Here is a 17,838-nt window from a genome sequence, read left to right as displayed (position 1 = left end):
AAAATGCAGCTTCAAAGGGCTCTAAAGGATCACAGCCGAGGAAAGAAAGGTCTTATCTAGCAAAATTGCTTATTTAAAAAAAAAAAAACAATTTATATACTTTTTAACCTCAAATGCTCGTCTTGTCTAGCTCTGTGTGTACTCTGTATAGAGATGTATAGAGAAAGTATATAAATTGTAAATGTTTTTAGAAAATAATCATTTCGCTAGATAAGACCCTTCTTCCTCGGTCGTGATTGTTTAGAGCTGCATTTAAACAGCATTTTGGAAGTTCAAACTCGGGGGCACCATAGAAGTCCATTATATGGAGAGAAATCCTGAAATGTTTTACTCAAAAAACATAATTTCTTTACGACTGAAGAAAGAAAGACATGAACATCTTGGATGACAAGGGGGTGAGTACATTATCTGTACATTTTTGTTCTGAAAGTGAACTACTCCTTTAATCCTACCCCATACCTAAATGTAACAACTACCTTACTAACTGTTGAAGAGGAAGTTCACCCACAAATGAAAATTCTGTGAGTAATTACTCACCCTCATGTCGTTCCAAACCCATAAGACCTTCGTTCATCTTTGGAACACAAACTAAGATATTTTTGATGAAATCTGATAGCTCTCTGACCCTCACATGGACTATTTTAGTTTCTGGACGTTGAATGTGGAAGGATCCTTGCTGTCTATGGAGAGCTTTTGGATTTCATCAAAATATTCTCAATTTGTGTTCCGAAGATGAACGAAGGTCTTACGGGTTTGAAGCGACATGAGGGTGAGTAATTAATCACAGAATTTTCATTTTTGGGTGAACTCTTTAATCAGCAGCAAATTAGGCGGCAAAAGTTTCTTGAGGCAAAAGTCATAGTTAATAGTGAGAATTAGTCCTCAAACTAAAGATGAACGCCCTAGAATCTAGTGTGACCATAGATTTTTCTTCTGTCACTTTTGTTAAAATCGAATAACTCAAGGTTTCGTCCAGCAGCCTCATTTCTGGTTTCTGGTCTAAATCCACATTAATCACTGAAAATGCATGTTGACGTCTTTTCGGAGCAACGTATTTCTTAATCAGTTGGGAAATGAATACTGCAGTCGACTTGACATTAATATATTAATCTGGCAGCATTTACATCTTATTTCCTTGCTTTCATATTGCTCATAAACCAGTCTCTCATCAGCATAATTTTTCATATCACAACTCTTGGCTGAACCACATCGTTGGTCTTCAGTTATGCGACCTGAACCTCTTGTAGAGGTAATTGGGTTTTGGCCTTGAAAGTCTTCTTAATTTCTTTGTGCGTGTATGACTCAAGTGTTTATGGCCATTTCTTGACCCTTCTGAAGTCACTGTTGAGGCCTTGCGTCACCTTCAAGCTTTTTTCTCCGTCTCATCGTTTCACTTTATTCGTGTACATTCCACATCCTCAGTCACTCGCATTGATGAAGTCCTAATATCATCTTCCGCCATCTTGCCGACGATCGCTCTCGTTAGAGAGCGCCAGTTAGAGAGTTTGACCGCTCCAAAGCACTTCATGGCATTGTTTCTAACGCTCACAAAACACAGTGTGTTAATGACTCCGTTGCTCATAGCAATGCACTCGATGATGTAGAAAACAACCAGCGAGTTACGACCACGCGTGATCAGTGCCGGGTAGAAATCACGCAGCAGCGTAAAACTATAATACGGCGCCCAGCACATAACATATGCCACCAGAACCGCAATTAGCGCCACCACCGTCCTGCGTCGCCGGCGTAGCCGTTTCCGCAGCTGCTCCGTTGGGAATCCCGGGACGCTTTTGAACCACAGCTCTCTGGAGATCCGCGCGTAACAGACTGACATGGTGATCACGGGGCCCAGGAACTCCACAATGAAGATGAAGAGAAAGTAGGAGCGATACATGAGCTGCTGGTCTGCTGACCAGATCTGGGCGCAGAAGATCTTTTTGTCGTGGTCCAGAGCGCTGTGCGGGTACTCGTGCTCTGTGGCGAAGTAGGCCGACGGCACCGCGATGAGGATTGGGATTATCCAGACCCCGAAAATAATACAGTACGCTGTCTGGTACTTCATGCGAGGCTTCAGGGGATGAACGATGGCCATGTACCTGTTGAATACAAAAAAGAAAACGATGGGACACCTGTTTGAATGAGTTTCTGCCACAGTTGCGAGTTATAAAGTCAGAACTGCAGGATTACTTTTTTCTCATGAATGCGAGTTTGTATTCTAAAGTCAGCATTGTGAGAAAAAAGCTGTAATTCTGACTTTTTTCTTGCAAGTTTATCTCACAATTCTGACTTTTTTTCTTGCAGTTCATTTTTTTTTCTAACCATGATTCAGAATTGCAAGTCTGTATCATGCAATTCCGAGAATTGTGAAATGTAAACTCGCAACTGCAGGAAAAAAGTCAGAATTGTGAGATAAAAAGACGTAATTCTGAAGTTTTTTTTCTCGTAATTGTGAGTCTTCTGACTTTTTCTTGCAATTCTGACGTTTTTTCAGGACATAAACTCACAATTCTTACTTTTTCTCACAAATGCAAGTTTATATTTTACAATTCTGACTTTTTTTTTGCAATTGTGAGTTTATATCTCGCAATTGTGACTTTTTTTTCTGCAATTCTGACTTTTTCTCACTAAGATCGACTTTATTTCTCAGAATTACGAGTTTGTATCACACAATTCCAACAAAAAAAGACAGAATTGTGGAATGTAAACTCACAATTGCAAGAAAAAAGTCAGAATTGTGAGATAAAAGACGTAATTCTGAAGTTTTTTTTCTCATAATTGTGAGTCTTCTGACTTTTTCTTGCAATTCTGACTTTTTTTCAGGATATAAACTCACAATTCTTACTTTTTCCTTGCAAGTTTATCTCACAATTCTGACTTTTTTTCTTGCAATTCATTTTTTTTTCTAACCATGATTCAGAATTGCAAGTCTGTATCATGCAATTCCGAGAATTGTGAAATGTAAACTCGCAACTGCAGGAAAAAAGTCAGAATTGTGAGATAAAAAGACGTAATTCTGAAGTTTTTTTTCTCGTAATTGTGAGTCTTCTGACTTTTTCTTGCAATTCTGACTTTTTTTCAGGATATAAACTCACAATTCTTACTTTTTCTCACAAATGCAAGTTTATATTTTACAATTCTGACTTTTTTTTTTGCAATTGTGAGTTTATATCTCGCAATTGTGACTTTTTTTTCTGCAATTCTGACTTTTTCTCACTAAGATCGACTTTATTTCTCAGAATTACGAGTTTGTATCACACAATTCCAACAAAAAAAGACAGAATTGTGGAATGTAAACTCACAATTGCAAGAAAAAAGTCAGAATTGTGAGATAAAAAGTCGTAATTCTGACTTTTTGCAAGTTTGTATCTCGCAATTCTGACGTTTTTCTTAAAAGTTTATATCTTGCAATTCTGAATTGTTTTCCTTGCAATTCTTACTTTTTTTCTAACTATGATTCTGACTTTATTTCTCAGAATTGTGAGTTTGTATCATGCAATTCAGAGAAAAAAATACGAAATGTAAACTGTGAGAATAAAGTCAGAGTTGTGAGATATAAAGACGCAATTCAGACTTTTTTTCTCATAATTGCCAGTTTATATATCGTAATTCTGACTTTTTTTTCTTGCAATTCTGACTTTTTCTCACAAATGTGAGGTTATGTTTCACAATTCAGACTTTTTTTTCAAAATTGCAAATTTATTTCTCACAATTGTGACTTTTTTCTTGCAATTTTGACTTTTTCTCACTAAAATTAACTTTATTTCTCAGAATTACGAGTTTGTGTTACACAATTACATGAAAACAAGACAGAATTGCGACATGTAAATTACCATTCTGACTTTTTTTCTTGCAATTCTGACTTTTTTCTTAGAATTGTCAGATATAAACTCGCAATTCTGAGTTAAGTCCAGTTCTGACGTGTAAAAAGTCTGATATGTTCTCAAAAAATGCGAGATTATATATCTTACAATTGAGAGATAGAAGTCAGCATATTGTATTTAACTGACTTTATATAACTCACAATTGTGAGTTTGTATCAGACAATTCTGAAAAAAAGAGACACAACTGATAGAATGTCAGAATTGATAAAAAGTCATAATTTAGTTTTCTCACAATTGTGAGTTTATATCTTGCAATTCTGAATTTTTTCTTGCAATTCTGAGAAAAAGAACTGTGAGATAAAAAGTCATAATTACCTATTTTTTTTTAATTCAGTGGCAGAAACGGGCTTCCATAGTTTTTAGTTATTCTTCTTTGATTCATTTATAAGTAAAAAATACATTTTACAATTAATTAGTAAAAACTAAAAACTTTTTATACCTGAAACAAGTGAAAAAAAGTATCTTAAGACAAAATATAATAATTTAAAATTATCTTTTGACAAAGCTTTGTCTGAGAGTTTAAAGAGTTTTGATATTAGAAGATTTATAGATAGACAAACACAAGTGGAATTAAATCTGGATCAGGAAACTGTGAGCATTTGGAATAAATCTGGATTTGAATCTGGATCAGGAAACAGTGAGCGTTTGGAACAGATCTGGTGTTTAGTGTGGGTGTGGGTGTTTGTGAAGGATTTGTATTGATATTTATCAAACATCTCAAAGCTCAAATCCTCAGAACAGTCCAAATGCAGAAAATGAATCAGGATTATGGGTCTGGCACACAGCAGTCTATTAACACACACTGACTCGCTGATCTCTCTGTCTGATCTGATCACTGCTCCCGGTTCTTAATGACATATTTCATAACCTTTTGACATTCACAGCGAATAACCGGCTCCTCCATCACTCGTTCTCTAAATGTAGGGTACAGCGCAATTTCTACCCATCCGTTTTGATTAACAGCACATTTTTGTCCAGAGCTGCTCTTGTTTTCTCTCATGCAGTCAATCTGTCCCACTGCCTGAAATAATTCTAAACTTATTACTGGTAAATACAAATTTAATTTGTTAAATTATCTGTATGTTACTTTAAATTACTTGTTCCAAAGAATTCTATACTTCCCACAGGAAACATTTGCAATCTTCACTGGCTCAATAGGGAACAGCAGGACTGAACAGAATGTACTTTTGCACTAAATACATGCGGTTACTGTGATGCATGGAAAGACCAAAGACTTTTTTACTTTATTAAATTTGCCACTGATATGTATCATCTGTGCTACTTCTGTGCAAAATCAGAAATGAGAAGTCAGAGTTCATGGGAAACAGCATGCTGGGAGTAACAGGTCAGAAGATTTCATGAATGGCATTGTATGATAAGCAGTGTTGTTTTTGACAACCATCTTAGATTTAGTCTTAGTCTTTTGGACTAAAATGCTTATTAGTTTTAGTCCAATTTTAGTCACTTCTAAATGTGATAGTTTTAGTCCAATTTTAGTCGACGAAAAGTCAAAAAGGTTTTAGTCTAGTTTTAGTCAAAAAAAGGGGGAAAAGTCTTTTAACAAATTAATGTAGGTCAGTAAGTATTTTGCTGTTGGGTAGTGTCACTTATAAGTTGTGAAAATAGCAGATCTATAGTTCAACAAAATGTGAGCTTCCGAATCGACTATTTTCACCAATAATTACAATAATGAAGGAATGGTTTTAGACATAAAAGACATATATTTGAAATACACCCATAGGTCCTCTCACCGTTTGCGACCACCCTGTGTGCAAATTGCCGCCATCATGGTTAATCGTCTGTCTGTCTGAGTGACAACAATGTGACGTGTTGAGTGTAACCAAACAAGGATAGAATGCTAAAACGGCTTGCCATACTAGTATGGCAAAGAGTATTTAATGCTAAAACGGCTTGCCATACTAGTATGGCAAAGAGTATTTAATGCTAAAACGGCTTGCCATAGCGGCAGATACTTTTTCGGTTTTAATTGGCATGCACAATAAGCAGAAATGTCATGCATTTTAAACGTCTGACGGACCACCCACTAACATTTTCGTCTATTCTCGTCTCGTCAACAAAAACTCACACACGCCTCGTCATGTTTTAGTCATCAACGAGCTATTTTTATCTCGTCATCGTCTCATTATCGTCATGAAAAAAAGTGGCGTCAACGAAATGATTTCATCATCGTTGACGAAAACAACACTGATGATAAGAGCGGCTCTGTTCTAAAACTTAGTCAGCTGCCTAAATAGGCATCATAAGTCTTAAAAGTAAACGTTCCTAAAAGGTGGTACCATAGAAGAAGAATTTTTGGTTCTATAAGAAACCTTTAAGTGATCTGTTCTTAAAAGAACCATTTTTTAATTAGTTAGAACATTTTAACAATCTAAAGAACTTTTTCCACAGTAAAGAACCTTTTGTGTAATGGAAAGATTCCATGGATGTTCTGAAGAACCTTTCTGTTTTACAAAAGGTTATTTGTGGCAAATAAGGTTCTAAAGATTATAAAAAGCTAAGCAAGAAATGGTTCTTTAAAGAACCGTTGACTGAATGGTTCTTTGTGGGACCAAAAATGGTTCTTCTATGAAGCACCTTTATTTTTAAGAGTGTGCATACTAATATCAAAATCTATAGCAGTAAACAAGGCTCAAAGGAGAAGTTCACTTCCAGAACAAAAATGTACAGATAATGTACTCACCCCCTTGTCATCCAAGATGTTCATGTCTTTCTTCAGTCGTAAAGAAATTATGTTTTTGAGGAAAACATTTCAGGATTTTTCTCCATATAGTGGACTTCTATGGTGCCCAGAGTTTGATCTTCCAAAATGCAGTTTAAATGTAGCTTCAAACGATCCCAAATGTGATTGTAAATGATCCCAGTCGAAGAAGAAGAGTCTTGTCTAACAAAACGAGTGGTTATATATATATTTTTTTATTACAATTGATATACTTTTTAACCTCAAACACTCGTCTTGTCTTGCTCTGCCTGAACTCCCATCTAGTTTTTTCCCTCATCTTCAAAATTAATTTCAAAATCATCCTACATCGCTACAGAGGTACCGACCCAGTGTTTTCAAAGTGAACATGCAAAGACAATCGAGGACGATTTTGAAGTTGAGAGAGAAAACAGAGCAGAGCAGGACAAGATGAGCCTTTGAGGTTAAAAATTAGGGTGGGAGAAAAAATAGATTCTACGATGCATGGCAATTCTCTCTTCAACAATTCTGAATCGATTCTGAGCTTGTTTTTTCCCTGCATATGGCACATGTGCGCGCTACAGGCGCGGCAGGCTTTATTGCACAGAATTTGCGCTGTGAGACGTGCGCATTGCTTGAGAGTGTGTGCTTCCACCCACTGAGTTTTACTTTAGGTATGCTTTCATTTATGCCGTTTGAAATGCAGTACTATTAGATGCACGAAACTCACGCACTGACAGACTTTCACATGCACTTTGTGGTTGTTCGTCATGAAGCTCATTTGCAGATGCGTTTAAATGCACTTGATTTTTCAAATACTTTTATACGAAACTGATGTACACACAGACAGTTATGTTTTCAGAACAGGACAAAACATCTGATATATTGAGATCTGTGCATTAGTTTGAATGCAGCCACTGTCTATGAGCTCATCAGTAACAATCAAACAGCAAATTCGATATAAAATGTATATGAAAATGTAGCCATGTGCAGTAATATTGAAAACTGAGAATGTGACGCATCGTGATATTTAGTTGATAATGAAAATCATAATTAAATTGAATCTTAAAACTAGTAAAGATTCACATCCCTACTTTTAAGATGGCAGTACTGACTGATATTCCAACTATGAACAAGAAACAAAAAACTGCAATTTTACATTTTGTTAAAAGATGTATCTGCACAGCAGAAGAATTAATTGGGGAAAAAATAGATCAAGAATCATTTTGAAATCGGATCACGACTCCCAGAATCGGAATTGGATCTGATTGTGAAGAGCCTGAAGATTCCCTCCCCTAGTTAAAAAGTATATAAATTGTCATTTAAAAAAAAATTACAACCGTATTTGGGATCGTTTGAGGCCGCATTTAAACTGCATTTTGGAAGTTCAAACTCAAGGCACCATAGAAATCCACTATATGGACAAAAATCCTGAAATGTTTTCCTCAAAAATCATAATTTCTTTAAGACTGAAGAAAGGAAGACTTGAACATCTTAGATGACAAGTGGGTGAGTACATTATCTGTACATCTTTGATTTCAGGTAGGATGCTGTCTTAAAATGTAGCTGCAGTAGTTCACAGCAAGTACTGAGTCCATTAGGTTTTATATTATTTTTAAAGTAAACGTCTGCCAAATTATTTGCTCAAACGTGCTTGAGAATCGATTAGGAAGAACCAAACTGCAGGAAGGACTGACTAATGGGTTTAGCTTATGATCTTTAGAGGCGCTGAGACTATTGGATGTACTGTACTTTGTGCCAGATGCTAATTTTCGGACTTGCAGAGTTGTCAGTTGATATCTAAAGCCGTTGCTGAAGGCGACTAAATACAAAATGTTCTCTCCGGCCATTCAAATATTGACATGCTAATTAGCTAGCTTAACTTCAGGGATTGGCCAAATGTGATGCAAACGCTGTGCAATTCCCCACATACACCTCAGAAAGCATTTGAGGTGTATGTGAATGTATGAATGAAGTCTGCACCTAATCCTAACTTGAGTCTCTCCTAAATCTAAACTGAAGTCTCTGATCCTGCCTTCGTGTTCTTCTGAAAAGTTTGTGCTTGTAAGATTGGAAGTCGTAAATATGATTTTGTGCATGTTCATTTTGGGTTTTAAAAAATGTACAAGCTGAGCAGTTTCTCTTTTTACGTGGCACTTTCCATGAATATGGTAAACGCTCTCAGCTAGACAACCCTGTTACCAAAGTTAAGGAAATTTTTTTTAATAATCTACAGGGAATGCACGTGATAGCTGTATGACAGCAAAATTTATACAAATATAATCTACATTGTTTAGAAGTTTGGGGTAGGTCAGATGTTTTAATGTTTTAACAGAAGACTCTTATATTTACCAAGACTCAAAATTATGGTAATATTCTGAAATATTTTTACAAATTCAAATAACTGTTTTCTATTTGAATATATTTTAAAATGTGATTTATTCCTGTGATTAAAGCTGAATTTTCAGCATCATTACTCCAGTCTTCAGTGTCACATGATCCTTCAGAAATATCAGAAAGATCCTTTCAAATATGCTGATTTGATGCTGAAGAAATGTTTCTCATTATTATCAATGTTGAAAACACTTGTGCTACTTCATATTTTTGAAGAAAAATCTGTTGTTTGGGATTCTTTGATGAATCCAAAGTTAAAAAGAACAGAACGTTTTTTTTTTCTGTCAATTTTAATCAATTTAATGCATTCTTTCTGAATTAACTAAACTTCTTTTCAAATGAAATTGAAAGACTAAGAATTTAGTCATTACTTTCCCATAATGACATGAACCTTTTACAACTTAAAGAGATAGTTTGCCCAAAAAGGAAAGTTAACACATGGTTTACTCACTGTCAAACCATCCTAGGTGTATATGACTTTCTTCTTTCAGACAAATACAATTGGAGGGTCAATTTTTCAAATATATATATCATCTGAAAGCTGAATAAATAAGCTTGTTAGGATAGGATAGGACAATATTTGGCTGAGATACAGCTATTTGAAAGTCTGGAATCTGAGAGTGCAAAAAAATCTAAATTTTGAGAAAATTGCCTTTAAAGTTGTCCAAATAAATTTCTTAGCAATGCATATTACTAATCAAAACTTTTGATATATTACAAATATCTTCATGGTTTTTACTTAATATCCTAATGATTTTTGACATAAAAGAAAAATCAATAATTTTGACCTATACAATGTATTTTTGGCTATTGCTACAAATATACCAGTGCTACTTAAGACTGCTTTTGTGGTTCAGGGTCACATATTAAAAAATGTCCTGGCTCTTCCCAGCTTTATAATGGCAGTGAATGGATGTTGAGACTTTGAAGTCCAATAAAGTGCATATATCAGCCAAGAGGAGACTGGTTTTTATGGAAGCCCGTTTCCACCACTGAATAAAAAATAAATAGGTTGCAACTTTTTATCTCGCAATTTTGACTTTTTTTCTCCAAACTGTGAGATATAAAAACACAATTGCGAGTTATAAAGTCAGAATTGCGAGATATAGACTTGCAATTCTGATTTTCTTTCTCTGCGAGTTCTCGCAATTTTGACTTTTTTTCTCTCAGAATTGTGAGATATTAACCTTCAATTGTGAATTATAAAGTCCAGTTCTGAGGAGAAAAAAAAGACTGCTATGTTTACAGAATTGTAATGTAGTTTATATCTCACAATTCTGACTTCATTTCTCATAATTGCAAGTTTATATATCGGAATTCTGACTTTATAACTCACAACTGGGAGTTTAAATTATGCATTTGTGACTTTATTTCTCAGAATTGTGAGTTTATATTTTGCAATTCTGACTCTATAACTTGCAATTGTATGTTTTTATCTCACGATTTTGAAAAAAAGTCAGAATTGCAAGATACAACCTCGCAATTGCGAGAAAGAAAATCAGAATTGCACGTTTATTTTTTGCAATTCTGACTTTTTTTTTAGAATTGTGAGATAAAAACCTACAATTGCAAGTTATAGAGTCAGAATGGCAAGATATAAACTCCAAATTCTCCCAATTCTGACTTTATTTCTCCTAATTGCGAGTTTATATCACGCAATTTGCGACTTTATTTTGGCTGAGATACAGCTATTTGAAAATTTGGAATCTGAGAGTGCAAACAAATCGAAAAAAACAATTGCGGAATTGTGAGTTTCTCTATAACTCACAATTGTAAGTTTATATTTCACAATTCTGAGAAAAAAATTTCAGAATTGTAAGTCGCAATATTTTAAATTTTTTTTTTTTTTTTTTTAATTCAGTGGTGGAAACAGGCTTTCATAGGTTTTTCTTTGCTGTAAGCAAAACTTGGTTCTCGCGAGACCAGCATATTCTCACCGGATCTTAGGCTATGCCTATGCCCTTCTTACACAAATGCATCGATTCGCTTCAGAAGGCCTTTATAAACTCTTTAGAGATTGACTTTTTATGACGGATGGATGCACTTTATTGAACTTCAAAATCTCAACACCCATTCACTGCCATTATTACGCTTGAAAGAGCCAGGACATTCTTTAATAAAACTCTGATTGCATTCGTCTGAAAGAAGAAAGTCATAGACACCTAGGATGGCTTGAGGGAGAGTAAATCATGTAAACTATCTCTTTAAAATGGGATAGATGGATCAGATAGACAAACGCTCACCTGTCCACAGCGATGGCTAGCAGGGCATTGGTGGAAACGTAGAGAGACACAGTCCTAAGGTAGTTAATGGAGATGCAAAGCACAATCCCATGATCCCACGACAGCCTCTTGACCACGTAATAATCCACCAGAAATGGACAGCACACAATCGCCACCAGGAAGTCTGATATTGCCAAGTTGGCGATGAGTAAATTGGTGAGATTCCTTAGTTTCTTGTAACGTGCCAGTGAGGCTATAAAGAGGCAATTCCCAACGCCGCAGACCAGCATGATGCAGACCAGGACCACCGCGATAACGATTGTAGCCACGAAGAACGCTCGTCCCTGAGTTGTGTCTGGCATCTCGTCCACCGGAACCTCGTAATCCAGAGGGATGTCGTAATTGGGCACGAGATCATGAGGGCTCCCTGATGGGTGGATGAGAGTCCATGTCCCGGTGGAGGTGCTCCTGTTGTCTTCTCCCATCTTCTCTTTTTACTGTGCTGTCATGAGTTTCCACAATATACTTTTAGATGACATTCACTGTTGGATAGGTGTTAAAAATAAAGGTTCTTTATTGGCATCTGTGATTCCGTGAAAACTTATAAGATCCATGGAATCTTTTCATTCCTCAAAAAGTTCTTTATGATGGAAAAAGGTTCTTCAGACTATTAAAATATTCTTTCACTGAAAGGTTCTTTGCAATTATTTGAAAAGCTCCATTTTGAAGTGTAGTTTGGCAGTTAAAAGCACTTTGCGCTCTTATAGACAACGAGAGCTCACATTCTGGCTAACGTTCCATTTTGGCGCTGCGTGGAAGAAAGAAAATTATATGAGATCGCGCCGACGTGTGGGTGAATAAATGACAACAAAATATTCACTTTGGAGTGAACCGTGCTTTTAATGGAAGAAAACATATTCACAACTCCTGCTTACTGAGAGATGTGTGGATGAGACACAAAATCGGTTCGAGTTTGGAGAGCAAAAAGCTTACAGATGGCCACATTAGAGATGGGTTTATGATAATGCTCTGATTTATTTAAAACTTAACGTTTTTCTTTAAAACAAAACTGAATTCCCTACTTTTTTCTGTACTTGTGTACTCTAAGAAATAAAGCTTACAAAAGGATGTTTATGCAGCGATGCAAAGCCATTTTAGTTTCAAAGAATATTTCAATGAGCAGTTCTTAAATGAAGAATATTTAGAACCTTTTTCCATTATAAATGACTTTTTTTTACACTGAAAAGGTTCTAGGAACCATCAGTGCCAATAAAGAACCTTTCTTTTTAAGAGTGAGGGTTTTTTTTTCTAGTCGCCTCCTCTCTTTTTTTATTGTTGTCTGGTGATAGCAACAGTATGAGGCTGGTATAGATTAAAATTATAAGTAGCTAAGGTTTTTACTAACCTGGCCTAAAGAGCAAACAGACTTGCACTGAGTTTATAAATAAAAATAAATAAATAAAACAGGAATGATTTAAGGATGAGGAAAAATGTAGGGATGGTACTTTAATTATATTAGATTGAAATTGATCATTGGGGACAAAACAAGCACTATTAGATTAAATTAAATAGCTCTGCTTTAGTATCAGCAAACACAGAATAGCAGATACAATTGAGGTCAAACATTTACATACACCTTGCAGAATCTGCAAAATGTTAATTATTTTACCAAAATAAGAGGCATCATCCATGTAATTTTTTATATTTCACACAAAAGACGTTTATTATAATCCACAAGAGAAAATAATAGCTGAATTTATAAAAGTGACCCTGTTCAAAAGTTTACATACACCTGATTCTTAATACTGTGTTGTGACCTGAATGATCCACAGCTGGGGTTTTTTTTTGTTTAGTGATAGTTGTGCATGAGTCCCTTGTTTGTCCTGAACAGTTAAACTGGCTGCTGTCCTTCAGAAAAGTCCTTCAGGTCCCACAAATTCTTTGGTTTGTCAGCATTTTTTGAGATCCATCTTTTCACACTGAGGACACTGAGGGACTCATATGCAACTATTACAGAAGGGTCAAACGCTCTCTGATGCTTCAGAAGGAAACAAGATGCATTAAGAGCTTTTTTTTTTCATTTAGTACTGCCCTTCAAAAGATACTTACATGTTTCCCAGAAGACAAAATATGTTAAATGATCTTTAAATTAATGCATTCTTAAAGCATTGTATTTCCCTCTGGAGCATCAGTGAGCCTTTGAACCTTCTGTAATATTTGCATATGAGTCCCTCAGTTGTCCTCAGTGTGAAAAGATGCATCTCAAAACCATACAGTCATTGCTGGAAAGGGTTTAAATATATAAAAATGCTGAAAAACCACATCATTTGTGGGACCTAAAGGATTTTTCTAAAGAACAGCAGGCAGTTGTTCAGGACAAACAAGGGACTCATGAACAACTATCACTAAACAAAAAATAGCTGTGGATCATTCAGGTAACAACACAGTATTAAGAATCAAGTGTATGTAAACATTTGAACAGGGTCATTTTTATAAATCCAACTACTATTTTTTTTTTCATGTGGACTATATGTAAACGTCTTTTATGTGAAATATCTTATTCAGGTCAGTACTAAATAAAAAGTAACATGCATTTTGTATGATCCCTCTTATTTTTTTTAAATAATTATCATTTTGCAGATTCATTGACCTCAAATAAGCATGCACTGTGTCAGTCTGTGATGTTTTCTAACATGTATTCTGCACTTCTAAAATAATTTATTGTAAGCTCTTCACATGTTTTCGTTTGTATTTAAACAAAACCTAACAACTGCCTCAGATTTAAACGCTTACAAACTTTGTATAAACTGTAGTCAATATGCAATTAGTCTGTAAAAAAGCGCAAATCTGCAGACAGAAAATACTGAACAATTGCACTTTTCCCTTAAAGAAATAAAAATCAAGTATATCCTACCTTCACAGCATTTCTCCTTTCATGTTTAGTCGTGTTGATCTCCGAGTCAGGACATGTGCGCATCTTCAGATGTTCTCTAGTTTCTGCTGTCTGTGATCCTAGAGCTGCTGCTGTTCTCTCAGCTAATGATGAAGCAGCGCTCAGCGCCTCCTGCCCTCTAGCGGAACTACTGTGAGTCTGCAAGCCGGATCACAAATCATCCTCACGCAGTCTTTCGCAAATTAAATACATTTTTATAAACATATTCTACTAAATGTAGCTTAAAAACTCGAATGGACAAACCACGAAATCACAATACGACAATAAAATCGCCAAGTCGCTCTGTGGCTAGTCAAACGTAAACGCAACCGTTGGGCCTGGCGAAAGATTTGTTTATACTTTTCATTTTGAATAATCTCTGTTCAGTCGCTGTATCAAGTGTCAAGTGTTTTGAGGTAAAGTTCCTTAAAATCACAAATTTATGGGCTCAACTGACTGTTTACATTATTAATCCAGTGTTAAACGTGAAACGGGCGGGAAAACAACTATTCAACAATTAGCACTCGCCATTTTGGACGCTATTAACTGCTAATGTTTTGAATTAGTGGTAATTTATTCTCACAAAAGTGATATCACAAACCAGTCTTAATTATCACGGGTATATTTGTAGCAACAATACATTGTATGGGTCAAAAATGTTCTTTTTATGCCAAAAAATCATTAGGATGTCAAGTAAAGATCAGTTTCCATTAATATATTTTGTAATTTTTTTTACCGTAGATATATCAAAATTTAATTTTCGGACAACTTTAAAGGTGATTTGATCAAAATTTAGATTTTTTTGCACCTTCAGATTCGAGATTTTCAAAGAGTTCTATCTGAGGCAATGTTCTATCCTAACAAACCATACATCAGTGGAGAATTATTTATTCAGCTTTCAGATAATGTATAAATCTCAATTTAAAAAAATTGACCCTTATGACTGGTTTTGTGGTCCAGGGTCACTTTTGTGATATTGTTCAGTTCAATGAAAACTGCCATTCTTTGATATTGTTCTGTTTCAGGCACAGCAACTGATGACTGAAAAAGCCTTGAGAGAAACAGGCTAGTTCAACCTCAGACATAAATAACTGACAAGGTGATAAAGGTTCAGCAAGGAATTTTAGCAGGTAATTTTATGGGCCAAATAAATCAACATCTCGAAACCCATCAAAAACATGTCCAGGTCCATATTTCACCCAATAATCTAAAGATACTGAATATTTTTAAAACAGCTGTACACATATGTGACCCTGGACCACAAAACTAATTTTCTTTTATGCCAAAAATCATATCAAGTGTCATATTAAGAAAAGATCATGTTCCATGAAGACATTTTATAAATGTCCATACAGTAAATATATCAAAACTTAATTTTTGATTAGTAATATACATTGCTAAGAACTTCATTTGGACAACTATAAAGCCGATTCTCTCAAATTTTTTATTTATTTATTTTTTTGCACACTCAGATTCCAGATTTTCAAATGGTTGTATCTCAGCCAAATATTGGTTATCCTAACAAACCATACATCAACAAAAAATGCCCCTTATGACTAGTTTTGTGGTCCAGGGTCACATTTTCCTCTTAAAATCTCATTACTGCAGTGAAGAAAAAAAGCAAAATGTGTTTAATTGTCCAGAAAATAATGTTACAATGAAACCATGTCATTTAGACAGAGTTAAACAAGCTGCCAGTAGCTATAAAGTAATTTGCCAGAATGCAAAAACAGGCTTCATTGACTTTATGCAAAATATAATTTCCTTCTTTTTTTTTTTTTTTTTAATTTAGGGTTGAAATACGATCCAGATGCATTTTTGTGGGATTCAGATGCACTTCTGTTTGCTGAGTGCTGAGAAGCAGGACAAGCCATCTGGACAAAGAAGAAAGTGAAACAGGTCGTGTTAAAGATTTATTAATATGTAGACACAGAAACTATCAGACAGCATAATGCTGTCCTCCACACACACACGATCCTTCACTCCCTCCCTGACAGAATCATTCCAGAACATTCTCTGAATTTACAACTCTGATAAGAGAGTATGGTAGATGAAAATATTCCACCCTTTCTCTAAATCACACACCGAGCCATAAAAGCAGCACTGAATCCACAAGCATCTGAATATCAAACAGTGATCTGCGGGACAAAATTAGACCGTTCCCGTCATAATGAGTGAAGCTCATTATAACCAGAAGTGAGGAAGCAGGGATGCTTTAATGGTGGACAGCTGTGTACATCCATTAGCCTGCATGAGAGACCCGGTGAACTCGTCTGACAGCTGTAGCTGAGCAGTCGCCTTTTGGGTTCATCCCAAACACACTGTCTGAACGTCCAGCACGCTTGAGTTACTTCACAGATTGCATGAGGCTACCTGATGTCAGAGCGGTGTGGAGAGAGATGATTGGGCTGTCATGACGATGAGAGATCGGTAGTCTGCTCATTTAGAGAGTAAATCAGGGATGACGGTTGCTACAAATGACCTTTTTCCCAGTTAGATTACTGTCTTTATAAAAAGACTTGCTGTGAGAACGATTTCACACAGGTAACTTGTTTAAGGGCAGACACTGCAGGCAAAAACAGTTTTTTCATGCACCTGTCAAGTTTGAGATTGTGTTTCATAGTGTTTTTACAGACTAGTGGAAAGAAAACACCCAAAAGACACCATTAAGTGTTACTTTTATAGCACTTTATCTATTTGTGTTAATAGATATCAATTAGAATACATATTTTTAAAGGCCGTTTTCTCAAAATTTGTTTTTTCTCCTACACTGAGCCATAAATCTCCACTTCTGTAGCACTTACACACACCAAACTTTACATTTGTATTTCTGTCTATATTTGGTTTTTACAGAGGGATTTGTTCATATATAATTAGCTTGATTTTATACATTTTATTCCCCCCAAAATGGCAAAAAAATACATTGGTTTTTACCTGTTCTAAGTTTTTTTTAGAATTATGGAGGGACAAAATGAGAGACCCAAATCCCCTCCATAAAAACATTTGACTCTAATATGAAACTGACTTTATCCAGTGTTTAGATTTTTGTACTAGAAATGTATGCAAATTAGTGCATATTTCATTAAATAATGCCTCATTTGTATATTTAAACCTAACATTTTAGAAAACTTGTAATACAAATATGTTTTGCAATTATCAATATAATTAATTAACTGGGTAAGTAAGGTGATAACTGTTAGTTTTTCTTACCCTATTCACCTGCAGTGTCTCACCTTAAATCTTTGTTATGGGATAATGTAATCTAGGTTGTCATTTTAGGTAATCTGACTACTTTATAAATTACTTTTTACCTAACTTGTTTTAAATTTACCATGAAATGCACTATACTGATGAGAAAAAGCAAAGAATTTTTTTTACATAATCTTAAAAATTATCATTTTACCAAAATAAGAGGGATCATACAAAATGCATGTTATTTTTTATTACTGACCTGGATAAGATGTTTTAACATAAAAGACATTTACATAAAAAATTGAATTTATAAAAATAACCCTGTTCAAAAGTTTACATACACTTGATTCTTAATACTGTGTTTTTATCCACATCTGTTTTTTTGTGTGTGTGTGTGTGTGTGTGTGATAGATGTTCATGAGTCCCTTGTTTATCCTAAACCAGTAAACTGCCTGCTGTTCTTCTGAAAAATCCTTCAGGTCCCACAAACTCTTTGGTTTTCCATCATCTTTTGCGTAT

The 17,838-nt window shown here is 35.2% G+C and overlaps 1 protein-coding gene across 1 annotated transcript; it reads right to left on the bottom strand.

The window, feature by feature from the left end:
- Window positions 1-733: 733 nt before the first annotated feature.
- Window positions 734-11,680, bottom strand: prokr1a (prokineticin receptor 1a). Its single transcript, XM_073843365.1, has 2 exons — window positions 11,217-11,680; window positions 734-2,096 (listed from the first exon to the last, which is right to left on the bottom strand). The coding sequence occupies exons 1-2, from the start codon at window positions 11,678-11,680 to the stop codon at window positions 1,391-1,393; spliced, it is 1,170 nt and encodes a 389-aa protein (XP_073699466.1). The 3' UTR covers window positions 734-1,390.
- Window positions 11,681-17,838: the final 6,158 nt, after the last annotated feature.

Source organism: Garra rufa, chromosome 6, assembly GCF_049309525.1.
Source record: "Garra rufa chromosome 6, GarRuf1.0, whole genome shotgun sequence".
Classification (NCBI taxonomy): Eukaryota; Metazoa; Chordata; class Actinopteri; order Cypriniformes; family Cyprinidae; genus Garra; species Garra rufa.
Note: the sequence above shows the minus strand (reverse complement) of the source record. Positions and strands in the feature narration are given on the sequence as shown.

Bases quoted from the DNA above. Each gene is read 5' to 3' on its own strand.
- prokr1a (XM_073843365.1), bottom strand. From the start codon at position 11,680: ATGGGAGAAGACAACAGGAGCACCTCCACCGGGACATGGACTCTCATC. The intron at 2,097-11,216 runs GTGAGCGTTTGT...TGTATTCAACAG, and splicing joins CTAGCCATCGCTGTGGACAG to GTACATGGCCATCGTTCATC.